This window comes from Pipistrellus kuhlii, unplaced genomic scaffold (assembly GCF_014108245.1).
Source record: "Pipistrellus kuhlii isolate mPipKuh1 unplaced genomic scaffold, mPipKuh1.p scaffold_m20_p_8, whole genome shotgun sequence".
Taxonomy (NCBI): domain Eukaryota; kingdom Metazoa; phylum Chordata; class Mammalia; order Chiroptera; family Vespertilionidae; genus Pipistrellus; species Pipistrellus kuhlii.
Window position 1 is genome coordinate 51797222 of NW_023425584.1, and position 23748 is coordinate 51820969.

Consider the following 23748-nt stretch of genomic DNA (forward strand, 5'->3'; position numbering starts at 1 on the left):
CCATTGTCCCAGACCCTGGGCCAGGTCATGAACAAGTAGTTTATTCATAAAGTGAGCAATGCTTGCCGAACCTATAGTGGGTCCTCGGCAAATGTGTTTAACTGATGAACAGAAGTTTTCCAAGTTGGATTTATTGTTGCTGTTTTGGCAACATTTCCGGGTAGTAAAATTTGGCTCACGTTTTAGACAAGTATTAGTCCCTTTTATTGCTCTCGGGGATGTATTGCCCCTCATTATTTTCATATCCCGTTTCTCTAGGAGGGCTGGCACAAGCCTCGGACGGGAGTAGCTTGGATTGGAATGTTTCCCTTCACCGACTTTAAACTCGTTTTATCTTTGTAGGTTTTGGAGGATGACACACAGCGCAGGTGCCTTTTTCCCTGGTGGCAGACTGGCGCGTGAAAAAGTATGACACAAGTCTGAGGTTTGTGTCTGCTTCGCCAAGGTCAAGAAATTATCTCCTTGGAAGGCAATAATACTATGCATGTTATGAATTGTGTCTCCTTGGCCAGTGATAAAGAAAATGGGACTATCGCCACAGCAGCTGGATTCATGATTGAGGAAACGCAGCCCCCGCCGCCGCCTCCTCCTCCACCCCCTCCGCCTCCACCATGTCCATATCCAGAGGAAGGGTTCGCTTCCTCTCTCCCCCCTCCCCCACCACATGCACTCCCCGGGGGGCCTCCGGTCCCTCCTCCCCCTCCGGAACTGCCCCCAGCATCTCACTGGAATGGCTACAGCCACCTGGGTAAGAAAAAGCGGATGAGGAGCTTTTTTTGGAAAACCATTCCGGAGGAGCAAGTCCGAGGCAAAACCAACATCTGGACCTTGGCAGCCAGGCAGCAGCATCAGTACCAGATCGACACGAAGACCATCGAGGAGCTCTTCGGGCAGCAGGAGGAGGCCGCCAAGCCTTCCCTCTCCAGGAGAGGAGGGTCTTTAAATTCGTCCTTCAAGGAAGCCAGAGAGGAGGTAGGAAAGGGGCGTTGTTTTGACATTTCCGGGTAGTAAAATTAGGCTCACGTTTTAGAAAAGTATTAGTCCCTTTTATTGCTCTGAATAACTTTTGAAAACTTACTAGAATCACTAAGGAATAACATAAGGCCCCGCGGGCGTGGCTCCGTGGTTGAGCATCGACCTATGAACCAGGAGGTCATGGTTCGATTCCTGGTCAGGGCACACGCCTGGGTGGTGGGCTCGATCCGCAGTGTGGGGTGAGCAGGAGGCAGCCAATCAATGGTTCTCTGTCATCTTTGACGTTTCTGTCTCCTTCTCTCTTCCTCTCTGAAGTTAACAAAAATATATAATTTTTTTAAGAAGGAAAGAACGTAAGGCCAGGGAATGTTGTGCTCTGGGAATGACAGGAAGGGCCTTCCTTACATGCTGAGCTCGAGCTGAGTAGTAAAGTGGAAGGAGCCTGCATGCCGGACCCTCCCAGGCATCTCGGTGGATTATGACCTCATGCCGAGAACATGCTCTGTGGGGCCATCATCCTTGGCTTCTCAGCGCTGCCCTGACTCTGCACATCTGCGGCTTCCCCTGGTGGAGCACTCCTGCTGGAGCCCAGGATTACTCCTCTACAGTGAGACAAACACAAAGCCCAAGTTCCTGAGCCCAGGCATCTTCGATCAGCTGGAGCTTTCTGAGACAACATGCCTTTTGTTAAATAGCATCATTAAGTAATGCACCTCCTGAGGGTTTTATCCTTAGTGTTTCCTCCCATTTTCCTCGCACAGTGTTCAGTGAAGGCCTTCACTCCTCCGGTCTCAATTGAATGATGGCCATTGTGGACCAGAGATTTCCAGAGAGCCAAAGCGTCAAGCTGTTTTCAGATAGACTTTCTAGGAGGCATACTTCCAGTTTACACTCGGTGTGTTAACTTTGAGAAGAAAATAAAGCTAGCAAGTTATAAGAAGTTCACTGGAAGCATGTGGCCTTCAGGGTACAGGCCACTATACATTACAGAAACTGAGTCCAGAGTAGTGTTTGTGCATACTCTCTGTAGAAACACGAATAAACATGTAAAAGCTTCTACTTTCAAGAGGATATAATTAGGAAACCAGGGATTAAAAGGAAAGAATGTTGCCCACCAAAAAAAAAAAAAAAAAAAAAGAAACAGAAATGCATCATTTTTTAATCTGCTGTAAGGGAGCTGAGAAAATAGGTCAGAGATGGAGGTGTGCGATAAGGGTAGGCAGGGCTCTGGAATAAAGTAGCAGCTCCCTGCATTATTGAATTCTCAAGCCGACAATATTGACCTCTTTTCTCTCTGGCTCAGGAGCATGTTAACTTCTGTCCACGAATTCCCTTGGGGGCCCTTGAGGCTGGTGGCATGGTGCCCTGTTGAAACGGCCAGGAGTCTATTTATTATAAAATGTGGAGAACGCTGGGATTTGAGTTTAATCCGTGACATACATTTGAGAGGCAGTCTTTGGGAAAACCCTGAGTGGGAAGCATGGGTTTCCCCCCGCTCTTTGCTCTATGCACAGTCCTTTCCCTTCGTAGCAGACCCTTTCAATCCTGGGAGAAGCAGGAAGTCATTCCTACGTACCCTGGCCTTCGCCCCCCTCTGCCAGCGGAGGTTCTGAATGTACAGCAGGTCATTTCTCACCACTGCTTCTGAGCTCCACTTACTGAATTTCAAGAATTTTAAAGGAAAGAGTGGGTGGGTGCATGTGGAGAAAAGGTGATGTCTCCGAAAAGCACCTTTGGAAACAGAAGGAGGTCTGGCTCAGCATGTTTCTGGGAAGGCGGCTGACCCTTGTAAATTGGGGACATTTATTTTGCCAATTGCTATGAGGTTCTTGCTGCTTTATGTTTGTGAATAGAAGAGAGGCAGGAAGTGTGGGGTCTTTTCCCAACTGTGGCAGAAGCAGAAATGTCCATTTCTAGGCCAGATCTAAAATTCAGGGCGGGGGCGAATCTTTCTCCTCACCCCCTTCACCTCTGTATCTGAGGTACATCTTTACTTTTTTTCCTTTAACTTAAAAAACAAACAAACCTGAAAGTGAATAATTATTTAGCTAGCTAGTTAGTTATGTTTATTTATATTTTATTGAATTTATTGGTTAATAAAATGATACAGGTTTCAGGTGTACAATTCTATAATACTCCATCTGTACATTGTATTGTGTGTTCGTTACCCTAAGTCAAGTCTCCTTCCATCACCATTTATCCTCCCTTTACCTTCTCCTATCTCTCCTCCCCCTTCCCTCTGGTAATCACCATACTATTGTCTATCTGTGAATAATCAACTTTTTAATTGTGGTAAAATATACATTGACCATCTTAACGATCTGCAGGTGTACAGCGCAGTGGCACTGGGACATCCACACAGTTGTGTAACCAATCTCACCATCCATCCACAGAAACCTCATCTTGCAAACTGAAACTCCCAGTCCCTGGCAACCACCCTTCTCCTTTCTCTATGAATTTGACTGCTGTGGGTACTTTATATAAGTGTAATTGCACAGTCTTCTTGTGACTGGATCATTTCACTTTGCATAATGTCCTCGAAGTTCCTCCACATGGTAGCATGTCAGCGTTGTAAGGCTGGATAATATTCCATTGTTTACCCAGTTATCCGTCCAGGGACACTGGGTTGCTTCCACCTTTTGGCTATTGTGTATAATGCTGTTATGAAATAGCTTTACTTTTAACACTTATGGGTCCTAATCTGAGAGACAACATTCTAGAAAGAAAAGTTAAATCACCATAAATGTGTAAGCAAACAGCCTAATTCTTCAGTTCTTCAGTACTCAGGTAGGGTGAGTAGTTTAGTAGATGGATGGATAAGTGCATATTGCATAATATGGTCACAGAACAGGGTTATCCAGAATTATTTTCAATTTTCCATGCTGTCTCAAACATGGCTAGGTATGTCTTATGTACCTTTTTTTTTCCCTCCAGTAAAAAACACAGGACATGTGATTTTCTTCCCTCATTAGATTTTCTTCTAAAGCAGCTACAACTCAACAGAGTGGTAGTCTAACCAGGACCAGGAATAAAATTTCCAGTTCACTCTGTAGTAGGTGAAGCCCAGGGTTGGCAGTCACAGTTCTCACTGTCTGTGTGGATTGGAGAGCACCCTCCACAGTATGTTGATCAAAACTGGGAGTCACAAAGAAACCACATAAGATAAATAAAGTCTGAGGATCTCATGTAAAACATGGTGACTATAGTTGAGAACATTGTATTGTAAAAACTGAAATTTGCTAAATGTTCTCACCAAACAAAGAGAAAAAGATAAATATGTGAGGTGGTGGGTGTGTTCATTTGCTAGGTTGGGGAATCCTACTAAAATCTCGAATTGGTAAAAGAGGAATGGCAAGGGAGAAAATAAGATGGAAGATTGGTATTTCAAATTCATGAGAAGTCATGTTTTAGTCTCCCACACTGTAACCAGGTTTTAGTCATTCTTTCTCGACTTTTGTTACGATCCCAGTATATTGTAGGATTCTGGGACATGCTCAGTCCAGAACTATATTGAAAGGGACCAAAAGCAAAGCTTCAACTGCGATTTCATTTCCCTCCCCCGAAAAGTTTGGGGGGAACATTTCCCACTTGACAGCCAACCAAAAATGAAAAAAAACACACATTAAAACCCAAAGCTAAGTACGTATCGGAGCATTCAGGAAGATTTTTAAATTTTCTTTTCAGAATTTCACATAGGGTTGAAATAACCAAAAATGACTTGAAATTTTCTTCTTCAGCCTGAAGACATTATAGTAAGTGAAATAAGCCAATCACACAGGGACAAATAATAGGATATGATTCCATTTACATGGGGTACCCAGAATGGTCAACATCCTAGGGACAGAAAGTGGAAGAGTGGTTGCTAGGAGAAGGGGAGGGGAGGGTATATGGGGAGTTAGGGTTTAATGGGTCCAGAGTTTCAGTTCTGCAAGTTGAGGAGTTCTATGGATGGATGGATGGATGGATGGATGGATGGATAGATGGATGGGTGATGATGGTTGCACAACAGTGTGAATGTGAATGTACTGCATGCCACTGAACTGTACACGTGAAAGTGGTTAAGATGGTAAATAATGCTATGTGTATTTCACTGCCACTAGAAAGCAAACGTTTCCTCTTCCTTTTGAGAATATGGGAGGCAGATTTTGTAGTGACATTACCCTAAGGTGAAAGTTCATGCATTGCAGTAGAAGAATCTAGGAGAGCTTACCCAGAGGTGTTAACAGGGCGAAAAAGGGGTGGTGGTGGCCATGCACATCATTTGTGGAGTACCCAGTATGTACCCTGGTTTCAGTGTCTCTGAGGGTGTTTGGACAACCCCAGCCACCTTGGTCAAATGTGGGGAGATAATAGCAAATCCCCTCACATCCTGGTGGATCATCCTCCAGAGGAAATGAGCCGAGCACATTAGCTTATGGCCAGGATTGGCGTAACTCCTTAAGGAAGCTCACTGGCTGTACCTGCTGTTGACTTGAGCGGAGTCCTGCCTCCACGCTCTGCGGCGTCCAGAAAAGTAGATCCGATTGACTGGAACTGGTGGGGCGAGGGAGGGACCCGTCGGTTCTTCCCTTTTCTTGGAGCAGCTGGTCTGACCTGTGGAGCCTGAGAGTCTCACGGGGGCCCCCTGGGTAGAGTCCACAGCTCTGAATGATTCCAACACCCCAGCAGTCCCACACACATTCATTTCTGAATGGCCCAGCTTTTTGAGCTGGCAAGCATTTGGGAAGTAAGATAAGCTAATTTACATGTAGAGTGATAACCCTCATTGAAGGACTTGAACAAACACTTTTATAACACTGCTTTGGAAGGATCCAGGGAGATAACCAGTGGTAAAGAGACTGCTTGTGCATCCAGCAAATCTGAGGATACCGAGGGCGGGCCCTGGAGCGTTATCAGTTGTCTTGTTTTCCTGTTTTTTTTGATGAGGCGCTGGGCTGTTTTCCCTGGTGGGTGCAGTCAGTCAGGACCAACCCAGGTTTTTCCTTAGGAATACTGCTGAATTCTCTTAGGGGCCAGTTTCTGAAGCCTGGCTTCAGACTGCAGAGAGAGCTGCTGTTCCAGGCGGGCTGCCCCTGCATTGAGCCTAAGGAAGCCTCTGCAGGCTGTTTTAGCTGGTGACCTTTCTACCCATCATCCCACACATGCAACTGGGGTCATCGGGGGACTTGGCCAACCCCTTGGATGGCCTTCTTCAGATCTGACCCCACTTCTGGAGAAATAGTCCAATGTGAAAACCAGACTGGAGGGGGGATATTTGCCAATTCTCTTCACTCCTGTGTCTCAGTGATATTAAAACTCGCCAGAACTAGAGTGAAAAGGAAGCCCATACACCCAGACAAACATTTCAGTTCTAGTATTGCTTTGGGGAAGTTATAAAAAATGACAGCTCCGAGGCTCTGCTTCCTTATATGGTAAATAGGAGTAATAAGACTAATGTCTCCATCACTTTTTCAGCAACAATAGCTGTGGATCTCAGCCAAGTGTGCAGAGCCCCAGAGGGCTGAAGGGTGAAGATGATGAGGTGGATTTGGGGTATTGGGGACCCAGGAGGCTGCCACCATCACAGGTTAATTACAGCAGGAGTGGGTAATTTAATGAGAGAAAAAAAAAAATAAAGGTATTTCCCCATTCTGGGTGGAAGTGAGTACAGAGAAAGTTTTTTGGATATCAATCAATATACATGTTCTTACTTGTTAATTTAGGGTTTATAATAAATGCATAGTTGTCTGTCGTAATAACTTTTTGGTATAAGCTTTCCTCCTTAAAGGGTGATAACTTTGACAGTTGTTGTCTGTGTGTTTTTTTCTCTCACCACTCTTTCTTCACCCCCTTCCCTTCCTTCACCCTGAACTTGAACTGCAACCCTGGGATAGGATTCCAATAAGGAGCAGGCCCTTTTAACTTGGGAGTTTATTTTATGGTTGGCAAGTGATTGTGTTAACATGAAATAAACCCCTAGGATAGTAAATAATGTGATTGTTGAAGATTAGTGTTCAAATGAAGGTAACCATACTCTTGTAAAAATTTAACCTTGTAGCCAGGAAGTGCCATTGACTTTGGTTAACAGTCTTGTTAGTCTTGCCGTTTCCTATACACTTAGAAGCAGGCCCAGGGATCAGGAATTTAATTTGAAACCCGATTCTCTTTTGTTCGCCATGAATCACATACATTTGGAAAGGAAGAGCATTACAACAACATTCCTGTTTTAGCGAGTCTCCCTCTACCAAGAAACAAATGGGGAAAAGTGCAGCAGTTTTAAGGTTCTCCTTCCTCCACACATCCTGGACGTTCACTTCCAGAGAAAGAAATGGCTTTGTTATTTTATCCCCTGCCAAAAAAAGTTTAATTTGTAATCTAACAAAACTCTTGCAAATCATTCATTTGAACAACTAAAACCTATTGCAGCCAAAATCTGGGTTTTGAAGGTACATTGGAATAGCCAACATATTTCATTAAATTAAAGATGATTCTAGAGATGTTAAAATGCAAAAAAAAAAAAAAAAAAATGTCTTCGACTTGATGAAATACATCACAAGAGTTATCCTTTTAAAATTATGAGTAAATAAAATGTAGGGCACTTTCTTACCTCCTCTTAAAAGGGCTGTTGGATATATATATTATTTTTCAGTGAAAAGAAATTTCTCTTTTAGAAAAAAATTAGGAATTTTACTAAATATTTTTTTCTATCCCTAAATCAGCGTTGGGACTCACTTTGAAATCACTTCAGAGTTATTTTTTACTTTCCCAGTTCAAAGCTCATGTGATTCTTGCTATACTAAGACTTTTTTTTTTTTTTCCAAGTTAAGACTTTTAAATGTGGACTATATTATTTTAAAAGGAAGCTGCTAAATTTAAAAATATATAATTTATCAAGAATTATATAATATCATGTGTAATTATTACAGTTAAAGAAACAGATCATTTGCAGAAAGTTTGGAGACATGATATTTTACTATTTGTAAAACTATATTAGGTATATCAATTAATCACCAGATTTACGCACTTGGAATTATTCTCTTATAAATTGGAATTAAATTTTGATAGGTTTTCATCCTCTTCATTCCTCCAACTATTATTATTTGTACTTGAATGATCTTATGTGTTTCTCTCTCTCTTTTTTTTTTTCTTTTTCAGATTACTATCTTGGATGCAAAACGGAGCATGAACATTGGGATATTTCTTAAGCAATTTAAGAAGTAAGATTTTTGTGCATACTTGAAACTTGAGCATCAGAGTGTGTGGGTGTGAGCTGAAATTCAGATTCTAATATGAGGGAAAATCATTCCTCAGACCTCCACATCCTTCTCAGGCACATGGCTTTGATGAGTCCAGCACTTTCTGCTGTTTTCCTCATGAAAACCCAACGTAGTGGCTTGAAATAGGGAGAATGACCCCAGGATGTCCATTCAAGCCCTGGATGTCAGGGGGTTTATAAATTCATCTGCAGTGTGGCCCCTTGAGTGCAGGTTGGGCTGGGGAGTCAAACGGGTGACGTTCAGGCGTTCCAGGGTGCAAAGGGCTCTCCTGGAGTTTCATGAGACTGAAGGGGATGGTTTTCCTTCTCCCAGAAGAAGGCTCCAGTGGCCGTTGCCACTTTGACTTTTTCAGGGGTGCCCGGGGTTGGGAGGAAAGGGGGATGATTTCCCAGGTGAAACGGCCGCTGAGTGGTGTTTCAGGATCTCCACTTTACCTGGCAGTGGGTCTGTGGTGATCACTGACACACCACTGCTGCTGAGAATGGGAAGAAGGCGGGATGGAAAGGAGGGTGGAGGCGATTAGCTTTAATGTCCACGGGCTTGTGTGTCTCTGGCACGCGAGCAAACCTGAGATGGAACCTGATCGATTGTCTTTTCAAGGTCTCCTCAGTCCATTGTAGAAGATATTCATCAAGGGAAGAGTGAGCATTATGGATCAGAGACATTGCGAGAATTTCTTAAACTTTTGCCAGAGTCAGAGGAGGTAAGGAATTTGGCGTGTGAGTTTTAGAGGAGTGATGATAAAAGCTTAATATTTGTAGGAATGTCAGAAATCAAATGGGAAGGGAACTCTCCTACCCAGAGCCAGTTTTCTCACGTAAAATTAAGACGTGACCCAGTAGAAAGTGCATGGGTTATGGGATTAGAGAACCTAGGTTTGAATTAGAGCTTTAACCTTAATTGAGAAACTTGGGCAAGCTTCTTAACTCTCATGAACTTTAGTTCTCTCACCTGTAAAGTGAGGCTGTGATGCTTACCTCAATGGATAGTCAAGATAATTAAACTGTAGTTATGCATCTGACATGGTACTTGGCCCATGGAGGCTCAATACATTTTAATTGCATTTTCCATCGGGTGGATGATCTTTGCCTATGGTGTATGTGGATTGTTTTATAATGTATATACTTTTTAAAAAAGTAAACCGCTTCAGGATAAAGATGCTCTAAAATTTGGGAAGGTAAGTAAATTGTTAATGAATGTTGTCTATATAACTGACTGAAAGTTGGAGATTGGTGTGATAGCAATGCAGTATCGCAATATAGTTACTGATTTATTTATTTTTTTGACTGATTTAAGTGACATTTTGAATGGTTAGGAGCTTGATAGAAAAGAAAACAGAAAAATAATTTTGTAAAACCTCCCAAAATTTTAATATTGTCTTTTATTTCTGAAGAAGTGACCTTTGGGAAAAAAATTCTAATAGAAATACCTGAATATCTGTGCTCGTAAACGTTTGAATAATCATAATCTTATAAAGTAAAAGTATGTTAGCCTTTTACACATACTGCAGTTCCTCCCTCTCCCAACCCACTCCTCTTCCCACACAGGATAGGTGGAACTTGACTTTAGAACCATTAATAACAGTAAGATAAATGTATTCATACTTTTCACATTAGTGATAAGCTCACAATGCCAAATCGAGAGTCTTACTGAGTACCTAGGCATTCTAGATACATCTAATCATCTCAGCCCCTCTCTATCTTGGGTTTTCTGTTTTAAAGTTAAGTGTAATTTATCTTAGCTAAGATTAATTGATAGGATTTATCAATGTTAATAAAAGGGTCTTAAAGTATTGAGAAAAAGGAAGATTAAATCTTATTTACTGAACACTCTAGTTTTTCTTTTATGTGGAAAATGGGAGTTCTCAAATTTTAAAATTAGGATGAATATGGTTGAATTAATCTGGGTTTTAAAGAAGATTTTCTTTTTCTCAATATCTTAATCCTTCGAGGGCTTTTCCCATGCCTCCTGAGCACTGCTGTGGTACCCACTCCTAACTGACCTTTTCCGCTTTTAAGTGAGGGTCAGATTTGATGGCACAAGTGAAAGTGCTCTGAAAAGCTCTAAATTTTTCACTAAACAGAAGTCACGCACGAGGGAGGCTGCTGGCTTCTTGCCACGAAGATGTGGGAGATTAAATATGGCTTTCTTAATATCTTTACTTCTAATTCAAAAATCAAAGGTGATTCGGGAATGCAAAGGCTGTGGAAGACTAAGGGATTTTTCAAAGAAGCAACTTAGCTGTCAAACTGCTTATGTTTTAAAAAGCTCTGGTTTTTTTGAGTTGTGTGTGGGATATAATTGAAAGGGAGGAAAGTCAAGGGCAAGATGAATAAAACCCACCCAAGGCTCCCCTGAGCCCCCAGGCACTCTCTCACCCTCAGACTGTTAGCTAACCTCTGGCCTGGCGGTGGGATCCTGCCTCCCCAGCCCCTGAGCCGGGCCCAGCTGTTTCTCCCACCACCGTCCTGCACCAGGGTCATCCTCCCTCTGAATATCTGACAAGCTTGGTCACCCTCCTCCTTGTTTACATTACCGGCTCTTGGCTTCAGCTCACCACACCCTGCAAACTCAACTGGGAGCTTCCTTCTGTAGGAACACCCTGACAGTCCCCAGGGCCCTTGGCATCCCTCCCCAACGCACTCCGGGGGATCTGTGCTGGCAGAGGTTAGGCCCGGTGAAAGCCAGAGCCACCTCGTGACCCATGCCCGCTGCAAGGTCAGATCAGCTTTAGTTGTGAGTGCTGTGTGGCCTCTGGCACCACCCAGACCCAGGGCCGACCCTAGAGTCTTTGGAGGAGGGTGGAGGATGGAGATGAGGCCAAGGAGGAGACGGGGCCAAGTGAGAGAGGTTTAGGAATGTGGCAGAAATATGCTAATAAGTGCATAAGTGCACGAGTAACCGCATGTTGCCGAGCCCGCCCGTGGCATAACGTTCTGTGCTCATTCTTAGCACAAGAAGGGATTACATGTTTGTTGAGGGCCACTGTGTTCCAGGCACTGGACAGGGCAGAATTCAACCAAGCAAGATCCTGCACGTCAAGTGCGTGGCCCCGTGTCTGGCACATGGATAGTCAATAAATCATGGCTGTAATGATTTAGTGTATATTTTTCACTTAATCCTCACAGCGATGTAAGCTAGTCCTCATGTTACACGTGAGAAACGGGGGCTTCGGTAGGCTGGGTAGAACGTGTCCAGTGCCACATGATGGACAGGCCCCAGAGGAAGGTGGACTTGAACCCCTGATGGGTCTGACCCCAGAGCAGTTCCTTGGGCTGCACTTGGAGGAAGGAAGGAAGGGCAGAGGTTCTCAACACACTCAGAAGGTTCTCAGAGGCCTCCCAGCCTTTTCATCACCGCCGCTGTCACACAGCCCTGGCGTGAGTGTCACCCAGATAATACCGCGATCTTATCAGCAGGCGGAAAAATAGGGACGGGAAGAGCTCTTTTTCTCCTCTGCATTCTCAGCTGACAAGCCAGCCCAAGGTTAATCCGTGTACAGGATTCCTCTGCCCTTTGCCACAAATCTTTTGTCTGGCATGTTTGTTCATCTGGCCTGAGACTCGTGGTTACAACTTGCAGAGGAAGAGGTAAACGGAGAAGTGAAAGAACTGGAGGGCTGTGCTCTCTGTGAGGTGTCCCTCCTCCTGAGAGGAGGCTGGAGTCGGAGCCAGGTGGGCGGAGGAAGGACCCTACCCAGCTGGCAAGCCCCTCCCTCCGATGGGGCTGGGTCCCCATCATCCCCTCAGGGCTGGGGATGCGATAGAAATGTTCTGTCCTCTCTGGGTGCAGACTCCTCTGACACTTGATCACCTCATTTCTACCTTTTTTGTTGACTCTGCCCCTGGGAGGGACATGCCAGTGGGGGAGCTCCAGAACCTTCTGTTGATCCGTGGGTGGGAAATCCTGCTCTTTGAAGGCCACTTGAGTGGAATTAGATGGGATGAAGGAGGCCTGCCCCCGGGAATGTGTGAGCCTTAAGGAGCATTCTGTTTGCTAGGAGGACAGCACCGAGTAACCCGGTCAAAATGAGAGTCACTTGGCTCAGCCAACAGCATCATGCCTAACAATGTTTGATAAATGCTTTTTGATGATGATGAGAATGCATAATAATTATAGGGTTGGTTCACCTCTCTCTCTCTCTTTTTTTTTTTTTTTTTCACCTCCCTACCACTGTGAAGGTACCGTAATCCCTCTTAATGAACATAAATCCCGTTTTGGAATGGAGTTAAGAACTGTATACAGGACATTTAAATCAAATACTATCTTTTCATCACCATTCTCTTGAAATCTAAACATTGCTAGCTCGTTACATAAGTGAGGGAGATTAGCCTTTGTTCAGTTACAGTTTAGCACATGTCTCATAGAAATATCGACCAAGATTACTTAACATGACCTGTTCGGAGGCTTTAGACAGAAAACTGCTGTTATTTCCAGCCGTTTTGCACGTGCTGCCATGAGTCTCACTCTGCCCTGCCCATATATAGTGAGTTGTGAGACCAGTTTGGAAGGGATCAGAATTCATCCCATAGCTTTCTCAGGTCAGAAACAAACCTCTGATTTGGGCTTAGCTAAGCCAGAGATTCCATCTGCCTTTTCATTTAATAAGGCAAAAAAAAAAAAAAAAAAAAGAGGCAAAAATCACCATTGGGGCCTGAAGGGCAGGGGAAATAGTGCACTAAACATGGCGATTTCTCTGTCCACTGGAAGAAAAAGATGTGGTCTTAAGGACCAGACTCGATTCTAGGATGTGAGTCTATACTTTCACATTTTGTTATCTTCGGGGAATTGGTGTAGGTATTTCAGTGTGTGGATCTTTGCAAATACTCCCTCTGTGTTTTTGCACATCATTCCCTAATTTTTAAAGAGGCTTAAGGGTCATGTTATTTTTATGGGCAGCCAACATAGCCCAGGAGGTGGAAGAGAGAAAGCTTTATGAAGACTAATAAAAAGCGGGGAGTGCTCCCTGGCTGCCATTAGTGGCACGGACAGGCTGACGGCCCTACTTACCGGAAGGTGTTTTTGTTGGAAGACTTGGTGGAAGGAGAGCGCTGTTGCCGCTGGGTTGATCCAGTTTTCTGTGTGGGGAAGGCACGATGCGCGCTGGTGTACAGGAGAACTTTCTTTTCCCTCCATCCCCACTTGCCAAGCTGTTTGGCTACATTCCTGCGTCCAAACTGACATTTGAAAGAATAATTGTGTGTTTAATAACTTCCAGCTTAATTAAAAAAATATATTTTTATTGATTTCCAAGAGAGAAAAGGAGAGAGAGAAAGAGATAGAAAACATCAATGATGAGAGAGAATCATGGATTGGCATGCCCCACACTGGGGATTGAGCCCACAAACTGGGCATGTGCCCTGACCAGGAATTGAACCGTGACCTCCTGATTCATAGGTTGGTTGATGCTCAACCACTGAGCCCTGCCAGCCGGGCGTAGTTTAATTTTTTATAAGGAAATGCATGTTCATTGTAGACAATTTAGAAAATGAAAATAAGCTCCAGAAGAAAATATAACCACTGGCATCCTGTCACCTAGTGTAGAGGAACCTTTTCCTGTTTATTGTAGTCTGTGCATGGAAAGTCAGGGGTTAGTCAGTGCTTTAAAAAAAAATTATAGGAAAGGGATCCCATTGTGCATATGCTTTTATTACCTGATTCTTTCATAGAGGGATGTCTTGACATTGATCTTTCTGTTAAGCCACTTTCCTTTATTTCTTTCTGCCGGAGAGTAAGAGTGCACTCACCTAACATATATGTGAAGGGGACTTGACCACAGAAAGTTCTGCCTTAGACCTTACCCAGTCTAACTATGTTATATCCAAAAGTCTCAAAAGTAGTAAGGTGATTTTCACCTGCGACTTAAGGAGTGTATTATAAGGAATACTCCGTCTCTTTTTTCTTCTCCCAAGCATTGATCTCCCTCCCGGGCTATCACTTACAGGAAAATGTCACCCTCAGAACGGCCCCTTGTCCGCTCCTTTTGGTCGCTTTCCTGAGGATTCCAGCTCCCTGGCTTGAATGGGATTGTTTACACCCACAGAAATGACCCAGCTCTTCTCTTTCTAACGTGTGCTGTTTGCTTGGTGTTTCCGATTTCAAAAGGACAAAGTTGTAGATGTGGTGATTTCCCTTTCTGTCTTTTCTCAGCTCCCCGCTTTTACTAGTGAGAAGGCAGTGCCGAAATTTCTATTTGCTTGCAGGGCTTCTAAGATGCAGTTTAAAATCATGTTGCATTTTAATCACAAGTTGTGTTTTTCTCTACCCACCCCCTTCCCGCCCCGTTTGTCTTTTAGGTAAAGAGATTAAAAACATTTAGTGACGATGTGTCCAAGCTGTCCCTGGCAGACTCCTTTCTGCACTGCTTAATTCAGGTGCCAAAGTAAGGACCTCCGATCTTTGTTCTTTACAGAGGAAGGTTTTTAAACCCGGGGCCTCAGAACTACCGTTTGACTTTTTTGCTTTCCAGCTATTCGCTTCGGATTGAAGCCATGGTGCTAAAGAAGGAGTTTTTGCCTTCTTGCTCTTCTCTGTACACGGATATAAGAATTCTAAGAATGGCTATAACAGGTGAGTGAATGCAGGATGCTTTGTGTAATGAGTTTTTATTTATGTGGGTAGCAGTTTGTTTTAAAAAAAAAATGATTCAACTGAAATTAGAAATGCAAAGTCCCATTTCTGATACACCTTAAACAGGGGAATCAGTGTTACCAGGGATGGCACTGAAGGTTTATCCACAGTTACTTTCTCCCCTAATTAATTAATGAAATGACTAATCAATTGATTACTTAATTAGCACATTATCCTCCGTAAGAGAAGCTTTCTTTCATCTCCCCGCTTTGGAGTCAACCTTGCTGCTTGCAGCTCACTCTTGTTCCTCTTGTAGGTTTGTTTTCTGTGTGTCAGTGGTGTGTGTGTGTGCCTTTAAGTGACTGAGATACCTTCAGTTGTTAAACCAGTTTGCAAACTGAGTTTAATCAGAAGGTGCAAGCCCTGGGCCAGCCCAGCCCATCTCTCCTCCCATTCTCTGCCCTCTCTGTTGGTGCCTAGGACCCTGCTTTCCGGAAGCAGTCCCCCTTTCCTCCTGACTCCTCCCAGACATGGCCACGCAGCTCTTTTGTCAGGGTTCCTGGTGTCACTGCCCTCACTGCCTCCACTCCCTCCAGACCCAACAACTGGTTGGTTGGCTAACTAGTTTGAGAGGGGCCAGTGGGCCATTTCCATGTCTTTGAACAACTTGCTTCATTCTTGCTTACCCAGCTTGGCTAGACTCCTCCTCGGAGCTGCTCTGGTGTCTGTTCCATATGGGTGGGAGCATGGGAGCGTGGCGTTGGCCTTGGCTGACCCTGGGAGCGCAGGCCCAGCCCATTGGCGTTTGCCTCCTTCTCATCGCTGGGCAATCCCGGGCCCTCCCTGACCCTCACATTTTCCAGCACCATCAGTGCCCCCCTTCCCCGCTCCCTCTCGCTATTTTCTGGATTTCATTATTGTGCAGAACTGTTTATTCCTGTTTGGTTTTCCCGTTTAGTTGCTTCGACCTGGGTTTGAGATAACGTTTGCTCTTCAGCCTATCTCAGTTTCTTCATTTTAGAGAGGGGATTAAGAATGAAGATTTTTTTTTTTCTTCTTTCAGCCTAGAGTCCTTTTAAAATTTCTTCCTATCCCAAGGCTATTGCAGCAACTCCAACAGGGTTGTTGCTCCTGTTCCAAGGGAGATGGGAGAACATGTTTTCGTATTGAGCAGGCAAATTTGTGGGCACGGCGCAAACGTTTATCTGGTTCCCCTTCAGAAACTGGCCTCCTTAGATAACACAGTGTAGGCAGTGATCCAACTGTAATTTTGGGGAAGTAATACCAGACTTAATGAAGAATATTAACCTAAAAATATCATAGGTGACATTTTATTTTCCATGTATTCTGTCATTTCAATCATCAAACTTTTTTAGCCTCCCCAATACATCAACGATTTTGAATGGTGGGTTTTTTTTGTTTGTTTGTTTGTTTTGTGTGTGTGTGTAGGTGTGTGTACAATAGAGTCTGTGGTTAAAGATCTAGTTTACCAATATATTCCAACGATAAATTTCTTTTTAAGACCCCAGCCAAGCCACATGAAATGTCTAGCTTTGAATAAAATAGGAAGATTCTCGGGGTGGCTGGCCCCTAAGAGTTGGTGCTTTGCACCTTATTTACATGTCACACCGGCTTGTTTACTTTTTTATCTCCTCATAGCTCATGGACTAAGCAAAACGTTGCTTGCTATTAGGTCTCACTATATTTCATCAATATATCCTCAAAGGCTAGTGGATAGAAATGAAAAAAAGAAGCCATTGAACTGTTTTTATGATGTTTAAGAATTGCTTACATTTGATTTCCAGTTCAACACTAGGCTGTGGGTTGCCAGTAGCAAATGCCGCATTAGATGCACCATAGGATGTGCAGCTTGCTTTAATTTCACAGTCTTGTATGCATTTCAGGGTCAGAGCTTGCTCCAAGTATCCTTGAACTTGAATGTGGTAGCTAGTAGCTGTCTCTTCTACATTTACACTGGAGGCTTCTCTAAGTCACTATGTGTGTTCTTCTTGACAGAGCTGATGTCATGTGAGGAGCTGCATTCCATATTACACTTGGTGCTACAGGCAGGAAATATCATGAATGCAGTAAGTAAAATTTTAAAAAAATTAAAATGTTGTATTCCAACTGTATATTGAATGGTCTAAATATTTGTTTTTTTCTTTTGATCTGTCTTCTTTAGGGAGGGTATGCCGGCAATGCAGTAGGATTTAAGCTGTCTTCATTGCTCAAATTGGCAGACACAAAAGCAAACAAACCTGGGATGAACCTTCTGCACTTTGTTGCGCAGGTATGGAAGTGGTTGATATGGAGCAAGGACGCGATGGATCCCCATGCTGGCTGCGATGTTTTCCCCAGGTCTAAGGTGGCATCAGATTCAGGAAAGGGCATGGTGGGTCCCAAGAAGATTCTCTGTGCAGAAGCACTGTCTGCAAGTGCGTGAAGTGAGCTGTGCCCACAGTCCTCGGACTGGAGGGGAGAGTAGGGGTTTGAGGAGTGGGGCGAAGGGTGGATGAAGGCAGATAATGAAGGATTGGATCTTAAAGCTGAGGAATGTGGATTCCTTGCTTTAGCAGTGGGGAGCAGATTGAGGTGCGTGTGCAGCGTGGCCTTTTGTTTTGTTTTAGGGAAATTGTGGCGAATGGGTTGGAATGGAGAGAGAGCTAGAACGAGGGGTACCTCTTGGTAGCACTTGGCACTAATGATTGTTTGGAAGAATTGAGAGTCAGAGTGATGGCCACGGGGATGGGTGTGGAAACATTGCTGATGTTGAGTGAACTAGATTTTTGACCAGTTATGTGTAAACTGTGAGAGAGTCAGAGCAATTACAAAGATCACTTCCATCCTTTTCCTTTGTGAAGCATGGGCTAGCATGCCTTGCCGTGAGCCCAGGGATTAGACTCAGAACCCTGCCCATCACTTCCATTTAAAAAAATATTGGCTTAGAGAGAGGAAGGGAGAAAGAAGGAGAAACACTGGATGTCAGGGAGAAACATGGATCGGTTGCCTCCTGCACACACCCTGACCGGAGATTGAACCTGCAACCTGGGTATGTGCCCTGAGGGGAATCGAACCCCCAGGTGCAGGGGAGGACGCTCCAACCAACTGAGCCATCACTTCCATTTTTGACTGGTCTCTGTGATGCCAAAGGAGCTAGTTCCAAAGTGAAAAATCAGCCCAGCACAATTATCTCTTTGTTGTTAAATTATCTCAAGTAACGAATTGTTCCGGTTTGTCTTGGTTTGTCTTTCCTTCTTGCAAGGCCTTGTTGTTTTGACAGCAAATACAGCGACGTAGCTTTAGCCTGGGGAGGAAGCCCTGGCATGTGATTATTTCAAGTGTGAGCTTCAGACAGGGCAGAACTGAGAGAGTTGGCAGAACTGAGAGAAGTTGAATTGTCATTTATGACTTGTAATCCCTCAGACAAGTTATTTATAAAAATATATTTTTTTATTGATTTCAGAGAGGAAGGGAGAGAGAGAGAGAGAGAGAGAGAGAGAGAGAGAGAGAGAGACAGACAAAGAGAGGGGAAGATTGAGAGAGAAACATCAATGTTGAGAGAGAAACACACTACACTGGGGATTGAGCCTGCAACGCAGACATGTGACCAGGAATCAAACCTTGACCTCCTGATTCACAGATGGATGCCCAGCCACTTAGAACCACTTAGTTATTTAAACCTGAGACCCTGGATCTCTTCATCCAATGACAGGCATAGAGATACCTCAAAACCAGGTAACCGAGAGGCTCACAGAGGTAATTCCGTATAGTAAGCTCGCAATTATGACTATAGTCTTGCAGCTGGAGGCCATGTTGACCTTAGGACTAATATAAAAGCTAATTCGAAGGACATTAAAACCAGAAAATGGGTTCCTCCTCCCACATGTCTTGCTGGGAGGGACTCTCTGGCAGCCCTTTTAGATCCGTGTATCCAGGTGTGTCCTGTGTCCCTGCCCATGTGGGGAAGTTTCCCAAGTTGTTAATTGGTGCCTTTATACCTGCCTTCCTCGTACTCTGTGAACAGATGAAGAATCCAGAGTCTCCATGGCTTGGGCACCTTCTGATTAAACTCAGGTTGCAAACTGGTTTAACCGCTGAAGGTATCTCGGTCATCCAAAGGCACACTCATCGGTATGGGTGGTATTTAAGTGGGACATATTGGATTCTCTGGGAGACAATGGGCCCTGCTAAGCTGCCACCTCCTTCCCCTGAGTTTTCAGGCACATTAGCTATGGTTCATGCCAGCATCAGTTGCTCTGGGAGGTTACATGTACAGTGAGAGTCCTGGCATTCTGTAGATCTTACTAAGAACATTGGAGCTCCTGCCTCAGTGAAGGGCTTTGAATGCATCAAGGGTAAAAATGAAAACAGTGATTTTAAGGTTCCTTAAAGCCTGAGCAAATTATTTCCTTCCAGTGCCATCTATATAGTGAGAAAAAAATTCTGGTTTTGTTTCAGGAAGCCCAAAAGAACGATGCCATTCTTCTAAACTTTTCTGAAAAGTTACATCATGTTCAGGAGGCTGCTAGGTAAGCAAGAAAGACTGAAAGAGAATTGTGAAGATTTAAGGGTTTGTGTTTTTTCAACTATGAAAAAACACACACAGCCCTTCTTATGAAAACTGATGACTGTTTTATAACTTCTCGATTCAGGTGTGAACTTTTAAAAGTTTTGTCTTGTTGAACTTTCAGACCTTCTTTTCATTTGCTTACAGAGGTGTGTGCGTGTGTACACCTTTGGAATTTGGGGGTTTTGAAAAATTAATCCTTAGTTTTTTAATCTAAAAAAGACCTGTTGCCATCTATTCTAATGAATAATATCATCAGTGTAAAAAAAACAGGGATTAAGAACTTCAATTCCCTCCACACCCAAAAGATAGAGCTCAAACAACACAGCCTATTACCCTGGGAGCTGGTATATTGTCAGTCACACTGGCAGGGCCATCCATCAGTTTCCCCTGTAGGATCTAACATGGTACACTTATTTTCTATTACATTAGAAGTTGGAACCATACCAAGGGCTGTGAAAGGATTTTGTCTTAAATTAGTCAGTCGGCTTTACAGAGAAAGTATCTACCATGGAGCTCCATTTCTAACACTTTAACTTGTTTCTGGTCCTAATAGAGCTGTGTGTTTTAATGTAGCTCTAATCTGTGTCTACACGCTAGCTCGAGTTCTATGTTTTCAAATTTATAATACACATCCCTGCATCACAGCAGTAAGTGTTCAAAAACTAGCTTTTCAGGGGAGGAAAAGGGTCTGATTTGTACTATTTTTTGATTTCCATGGTGTAAGCACTACTATCATAGCTGATTCCCAAGCTACCAATGTCGTTACTAAAGCACAGTTGGGAAGAGATGCTTGTTCCCATGTCACCCCTTGTGATCTGGCTTTAGCCCACCTCTTCATCTGCCTCGTCCAGGGTTTATTTGCAATAGTCTTTATTGCATCTACTCATTATCCGAGTGACTATATCCAGTTAGGATGCAAACCACATGCATAAGCACATGAACCATAGCTCTGCAGGCCAAGCCCTGTCGTTGGCCAGTGTCTCTGTGATGACTGTGAACACCTAACCACAGATGACATCTTTCCCAAAGTGGGATGGTCAGTCAGTCCAAAGGTGTGAGCAGTTCGTAGTTCATGTTTACAGATAGACAGATTATTCCCCCAAAAGAATGAGCATCTTTCTTATAAGATATAAACTGTTTTCGTTTTGAATTACTAAAAGGAATTGGGAATATTTATTCCTACATCTAGTATAGCAGTGTTACTAAGAGAGGGAAATAGAGAAATAACCATTACTTTTTTTAAAATCTTCACCCAAGGATATGTTGTTGTTTTTTAATTGATTTTTGAGAGAGGAAGGGATTGGGCGAGAGAAACACCGATCGGTTGCCTCCCATATGTGCCCTGACTGGGGATTGAACCTACAACCTAGGGATGTTCCCTGACCAGGAATTGAACCCACAGCCTTTTGGTGTGTGGGATGATATGCCAACCAATTGAGCTACCCAGCAAGGGCAACCAGTACAGTTTTAAACTGATATTTCTGGTCAGAGTTATATGGGGAAGTTTAGCTAGATATTGTCTTAGGAAAAACCTATTCAGTGAGGTCTGTTTATTTGAAGTGGAAGATGAAGTACAAACAGATCAGAGATGGGTATCAATGACCATTAAAGGCAAAGGACTTTATTGCGGGGGGGAAAAAAAGTTAGAACTGACAATAGCAGCATGAAAATATCCAAATATATGGATTTGCTAATTGAACTACCCCAGGATTTTAAGGGTCACCTGTGTTCACTTTACTGGGTGACAAAAACATCATTTATGCTCGACCAACCTGGATTTGATATAAATAGCAAAAGCATTTGAATGATGGTTAGTTTTCAGCAAAACAGAGCGCTTTCTCTGGCTGTCAATGGCCAGCCACGTGATGTCCGCTCAGTATCTCCATATTTCCCTTCATGTCAGGGTTATCAGCACACGCTTCCCTGCTTTTTATGAGTTAGAACTTCTGTATTTGTGTTCAGTGGCCAGAGGAAAGTGCATCTGAGTCCTGCTAGCTTTTAGTTTTTCAATGCTTATTGCCTAAAGGTGTTCAGATAAGTCCCATGGTTTTGATTAGCTCACCGGCAAGAACACAGTTGTGTACATTACAGTCTGTTCTCTTTGAACCAGTGTGTGTCTTTAGAAAAGAATCTCCTCTCTAAAAACAACATAAGCAACAACATAAGCAAACTGACAGCTGTCAGAAGGCAGGGGAGTGGGGGGCCTGGATGAAAGGTGAAGGGGTTAGCCAAAGAACATATACGCACACCCCATAGACACAGACAACAGTGTGATGATGGCCAGAGGGGGGGACTGGGTGGAGGTAGGCAAACCAGGGGGCAGAGGGAGGGGGAGATGGGGACATCTCTAAGAGTGTCAACAATAAAAATTAAGTAATGAATCAGTAAAAAAAACATTGGAAGAAAGTCTAAATACAGGAATAGGTTAATGCAGTGGTCGGCAAACTCATTAGTCAACAGAGCCAAATATCAACAGTACAACGATTGAAATTTCTTTTGAGAGCCAAAAACCGACTTCTGCGCATGGGCCACGAAGTTTCAATCGCACTGTACATGCATGCCCGCACGAGGTATTTTGTGGAAGAGCCACACTCAAGGGACCAAAGAGCTGCAGTTTGCTGACCACTGGTTTAATGTATTCGCAATGGCTCCCTCCCCTTCAATTTGGTTTGTGTGTTTTTTACAACTTTCTTTAATGTCTTCACTTAGTAGAACATAGTTGGGCCCTTATAACTGTTTCTGCATTCAAATGGATATGTGATCATCAGTTTGTGTGTGTTTTCTTCTTTACCTTCCGTGTTTTGTATTAGTTTCTGGTGTGTCTGCCCTTCGGCTTTTAAGATTGACCAGCCGTTAGACTGGTTTGATGTGCCCACGTGGCACATGATTCCCCGTTGCCAACTGCCCGCTGTCCCCCTTCTTCTTCCAGATTGTCTCTGGATAACACGGAGGCAGAACTGCACTCGCTGTCCGTCAGGACGCGGGCGCTGAAGGAAAACATCCGGCGGGATGATGAGCTCCGTCAGCAGATGGAAGAGTTCCTTCAGGTCTGTGAGTGAAGCAAGTCAGTGCCTCTAGTTTCATCGTCCAGCAGCTCCCTGAGGCGGGTTGCATGTGCCTGGGTGTGTTCAGGGGAGCAGCAGGTTCCCATTCATATTCTTCCTGCCCCCTCCCCCCGCAACCCCCCTGCCACACATACACACACCCCAGTCAGTAAAGGGAGCATCTTAGTTTAGTGCCCATTCTTGGCTGGATTGTTTTTGAGCAGAACATACTGAATGCGGCCTAAACTTCCTCAGGTAATTGTTAGGGATCACTGCTCGATGTGAGATGATATCCAGTTAGGGTGTTTACTTACCCTGGCAACTCAAGTTGTGGTTCCAAAATCCTGGTTTCGGGGTTCTCGACTCCCAATGAAACCGGTGAGCAACAGAACCAAGGTTCCACAGAAATCGTAAAGATCCCTGAGAACCTGGACTGTTGTTTCTTCGCTTGTGTTTGCTAAAGACCCAGGCTGCGTTTTGGCATGTTTTATGATGAGAACACGGTCGCCGTGCCTATCACCACCCGAAATTCATCAGCCCAGCAGGGTGTGTCAGGAGCTGCCCAGAATAACAACAAGAAAACAGCAGAGTGGACCTGTTTGTGACAGCTCACTGTGACTCACTAATCACACAGTCTGACATACTTCTTTTATCCTCCTCATTAAAAGGGAAGAGTGGCACCTTTTCACGCTCTCAATCTTCAGGGAAGTGGTGTGCTGCCTTAAATGTCAGTGCTTTGAGATCTGTGGGGTGGAATCCAGGTGCCAGGGCTGCCCTTGGCACTGGGAAGGAACACCGTGCTCCAGAGGCTTGTTCCAAAAGAAGCCTGCGCCCGCGTACTCGTAATTAAGCTGCAACTATGGTGCGCCTCAGCTTCTTCCATCTGCAAACAGTTCATTTTGTTGGGCTTGGTTGGGATTTTATTCTTTATTATTAAACATGGGTTCTATGTTTCCTTTGAAATACAACTAGGCTCTGATTTTCCCCTTGAAAGTACACAGATTTTCCTCAAAGCATAAGAACACAGCAAACACCAGCACAGAGACACCTACCAGTGGGTAGGAAAACACTCAGCAGTGAGCACATTCAGACAACTGAAGCCGATCCAGAGGTCAGGGAGAAGGCCCATGATGCAGGAGAATTCCGGTTGCCTCACTCCTCAGTTCTTAGAGTAAACATGAGTGTCGGATGCCAGGTAGCCGACAGAAAGGTCTTCCATGAGAAGCAGCTCTCTCTTAACTGCACCTGTCTTAAGGCAAACTGGTTTTAACTCTAAACGCTTCTTCCTGGTAGTCATTTTTAGCTCTGTAGAATAAAATGTTCCACCCAGCTA

The 23748-nt window shown here is 43.9% G+C and overlaps 1 protein-coding gene and 1 long non-coding RNA gene across 4 annotated transcripts in view; one reads left to right on the plus strand and one right to left on the minus strand.

Annotated features, from left to right (window-relative positions):
• Positions 1 to 345: 345 nt before the first annotated feature.
• The window catches only part of FHDC1 (FH2 domain containing 1), a 31756-nt gene continuing 8353 nt past the window's right edge, over positions 346 to 23748 (plus strand). For 2 of the 3 annotated variants that reach the window (XM_036423554.1, XM_036423556.1), the window contains exons 1-9: positions 346 to 972; positions 8110 to 8171; positions 8832 to 8934; positions 14528 to 14613; positions 14701 to 14801; positions 16776 to 16888; positions 16984 to 17091; positions 19260 to 19330; positions 22301 to 22418. In XM_036423554.1, the coding sequence (XP_036279447.1) occupies positions 481 to 972; positions 8110 to 8171; positions 8832 to 8934; positions 14528 to 14613; positions 14701 to 14801; positions 16776 to 16888; positions 16984 to 17091; positions 19260 to 19330; positions 22301 to 22418 (1254 nt within the window). In that variant the 5' untranslated portion in view covers positions 346 to 480. The remainder of the gene's footprint in view (positions 973 to 8109; positions 8172 to 8831; positions 8935 to 14527; positions 14614 to 14700; positions 14802 to 16775; positions 16889 to 16983; positions 17092 to 19259; positions 19331 to 22300; positions 22419 to 23748) is intronic. The other variant, XM_036423555.1, reaches the window with a different exon arrangement.
• On the minus strand, positions 22021 to 22943 carry LOC118710828. Its single transcript, XR_004985552.2, has 2 exons — positions 22573 to 22943; positions 22021 to 22529 (listed from the first exon to the last, which is right to left on the minus strand). It is a non-coding gene; the product is annotated as an uncharacterized LOC118710828 (long non-coding RNA).